General features: G+C 38.7%; 1 protein-coding gene across 1 annotated transcript; it reads left to right on the top strand.

The window, feature by feature from the left end:
• Nucleotides 1-217: 217 nt before the first annotated feature.
• On the top strand, nucleotides 218-1999 carry LOC103774587 (N-acetylglucosamine-1-phosphotransferase subunit gamma-like; the record flags this gene model as incomplete). The annotated part of the gene is made up of 3 exons (XM_008941998.1): nucleotides 218-340; nucleotides 749-830; nucleotides 1875-1999. Coding segments are annotated over 3 exons (330 nt in total), but the record flags the coding sequence as incomplete, so codon positions are not given.
• Between the last annotated feature and the right edge of the window lie 1282 nt (nucleotides 2000-3281).

Genomic DNA, 3281 nt, shown 5'->3' with positions numbered 1-3281 from the left:
TAGGCCTAGTCATTGGCAGAACAAAAGGTTACCCAGAGAGTTAGCCCCATCCCTGGAGGTGTTCGAGGTCAGGCTTGATAGAGCCCTGAGCAATGTGACCTAGTTAGAGATATCCCCGCTTAGTGTAGGGGGTTGGACTAGATGGCCTTTAGAGGTCCCTTCCAACTCAATACATGCTATGATTCTATCTTTTGGAAACTTTATTTTTTAGGGATACCAAAAAATACTGAAAGAGATTTTTGAAGAAGCAGGACTTCTAAAAGCAACAGAAGAAAAGGAAGTTGAGACACAGAATGAGAAAATAAGTCTGGAATTTGAAACAGTGGAGAAGTGCAGTAAGGTATAGAGCACAGTATTTATAATGTGGAATTAAATTGCCACCTTTTTACTGTATGACAGGATTATGTAAATACTTTCTGGATTCAGCTGAAATCTGTTCATGTGATTATCTTTTCTGGTTTCAATATGTAACAGTCTATATACAGAGTGATTTGATATCTTTATTCCAGCCCTTAAGTCAAAAATAAACCAGCACAACTGAATTCCCAATAAGCTGTGTGTGTGTGTATGCAGGATTTAGTGTATATATTTTTATAAAACTTGCACCTTGTTCTTGGAATAAGCAGTTTAAAACCTTTTAAGTCAAAAGCTGTAACAGCTGTGCACATACCCATTATCTTTTGTAAGCTCTATTTTATATATACATTTGGATAGTGGGAGAGCCATCTTAAATATATTTTCTTTTTAGGAATACAACCAACTTTCTAAAGAAATAAAGAAACTTAAAGATTTGCTAAGTCAGCATGGTATTGCATACAAAGGAAATGCTGGTGAGTTTTTTGGTGTTGTTCCTTTTTGTAATTGTCTATTCAAAATGTGAATACCCAAACGTTGTTTTGCTTACAGCAAAGATTAAACAGTCCGTCATATACGGAGGTAGAATTCAGGAGACAGTGGATTTTTTATAAATACTCATGTCTTGATTCCAACACAAGAGGACTTACTTTGCCTGCTCCCAAAATCTGTTGATGACTTGAAAGTTTAGCTTTATAGAAAATAGACTGCTGTTGTAATTGAAGCTTGTCTCTAGTACTTCAGGTGCCAAACAAAAAGGAAATCGGTGTTACAGCATTCATAGCACAGAAGAATCTTTTAAGTAACTCTACTTTCTGCATAGTCAACCAGAAGGCCTGATTTCTTCAAGATCATTTAAAATACTCTGTATGTTTGAATTGTTTTTTCCTTTCTTAGTCACCTTTTTTTCCTCTCTTTGATTAGGTAAGTAGCATATCACATGCAGTTTATAGAAGGAGGGACTTTAGTATTGGCTATGAAGAAGCAAGGCTCATCTGGATTAATTTCAGACAAGTTGCTTTATGGTTTTGTTTTGGGGTTTGTCATTCTGCCCCATTCCTTCCAGTCTGTTGTGTCCATTATTACATGAACTATTTGTCTAAGGAGGATTTAATTTCTTTGAATATACATTGACACCTTTAAGAATTGGCACCTCAAGAAAACAGCCTTTGAGCTAATTAAATTAACTTAAAATTAGGGACACATTTTTTTTCTTCTTTATGTTTTGAGAAGATTTTTCCTGCTTTTTTAAATGGGTGGCTTTCTTTTCTAGGGAAAATTCATATTAGAATTTTTGTAAAATATTTTACCTGCATGTTTAAGCTATTAACTATGTAACTTGAACAGTATTTCTGTGTGTTTGGTAATTCCCCTAATTAGTGCAGATTGGAGCTGCAATATCAAAAGCAGAAGTCACAGCTTACTTTGGATGACTTATTTAAAAACTGTTTAGTGAATTCTGTGACTAAAATGTTTTGGTGCTTAGAAGCAGAAGTAACTGATGCCTTTAAATATTACAGCTGAAAATACCAGTGTTGAACATGTAAGTCACAAACTGGCAACTGCAGTGACAACTTTTCTCAATGGATCAAAGGATGATGAGCACTTGCATGGCGATACAGGAATTTGGAATGACACTGTATGAAGGCACTTGGGTGGTAAAGAGCAAGTTCATGCGGAATGTCAAGCAAGTTGAATGTGTGTTATGGCACTAAGATGATTTACTTCTGCAAGCGTTCTTGACTGTCTGAATTTCTGCCCAAAAGCAAGGGGAACATAATGGATTGAGGGTTCACTACTACTTAGAACAGTGGACTAGTTTCTGAGAGCATTTGTAAAACTTCTTTGCTAACTTTGCCCCAAATCTGGGTTCTTTACCCAGTGTGCAGAGAGCCAGAAGACGTGCAGGGTCAAGGTATTTCTTACAGAGTGGTGTAAAGCCAAGAGCCAGGCGATGTTCCATGAAGCTAGCTCAGGTCTGTACACAAACTGGTTTATTTATCCTGTTAGATAATTACAGAAATCCACCCAAGTTTACACTTACTGGTTAGTGAGTGATTAGTGTTAATTTGTTACTGTCTAGTTGTGTTTAAATCTGTGTACATGCTCTTGGAGGGTGTGGAAGGGTGGAGTCTTCTTGGTCTCTGACTGCGTCGGCAGTCATGTTTTGCCCATATTGCTTTTACCTTTCCCTGAGTTTTGCTGTTTGGCTTAGGCCAGTTCTCTTGGCACTCTTCTAATCTTGTGCCTTCATTGGAACAGGATGTTCTTTGTTAGTTCCTTCTTATCTTGTCTCTTGAGCTTAGCAGCTGAAAGAGAACCATCATATCTAAGCCAGATTTCTAAAATCAATAATTATTTGCACTATTTATAATTTTCTCATCTATTTTCCAGGCTTTTCAGACATCACTAAAGGAAATATTTGGCACCAGTTTACAGATTGTGTCCCCAGTCCCAGCTTTGTTATTTTCTTTGATCAGGCATGGTTACTTGTGGTATAAATACAAGATAGTTCAAATCAATGCTGTCAGATGTTGTATGAAATGCAGTAAGTATGATATTAAACATGCTTTTTCATGTGTATGCTAAAATGCGTTCTGTTCAGACGTCAGCAGAAAAAGAAACGTTTTGTGCCGCAGCAGTGTGTAACACGCCACTGCCCCACCAGTGTCCGGAGGTTGGCGCCATCCTTGGACAGCGGGTGGGTAAACTGAAAACCGTTCAGGATCTGGTGGAAGGGTGCTGTGAGAACACCGGACTTACGAAAGAAGAGTTGCGTTACTGCGTTACGAGATTGCGGGGCCGCTCTCTGTATGCAGTGTGGAATAAAACGCGCTTTTCCAGCACAAGCTGTGGAAACGTCGCTGTGGGAGACGGTGGACGCCGCGCACGGCGTTTCCGGTAGTTCTTCCTCCCGCCGCGCTCCG

Source organism: Merops nubicus, unplaced genomic scaffold (assembly GCF_000691845.1).
Source record: "Merops nubicus isolate BGI_N331 unplaced genomic scaffold, ASM69184v1 Scaffold44166, whole genome shotgun sequence".
Taxonomy (NCBI): Eukaryota; Metazoa; Chordata; class Aves; order Coraciiformes; family Meropidae; genus Merops; species Merops nubicus.
The sequence above is the reverse complement of the archived record's forward strand: the minus strand, read 5'-3'. Positions and strand labels throughout refer to the sequence as shown.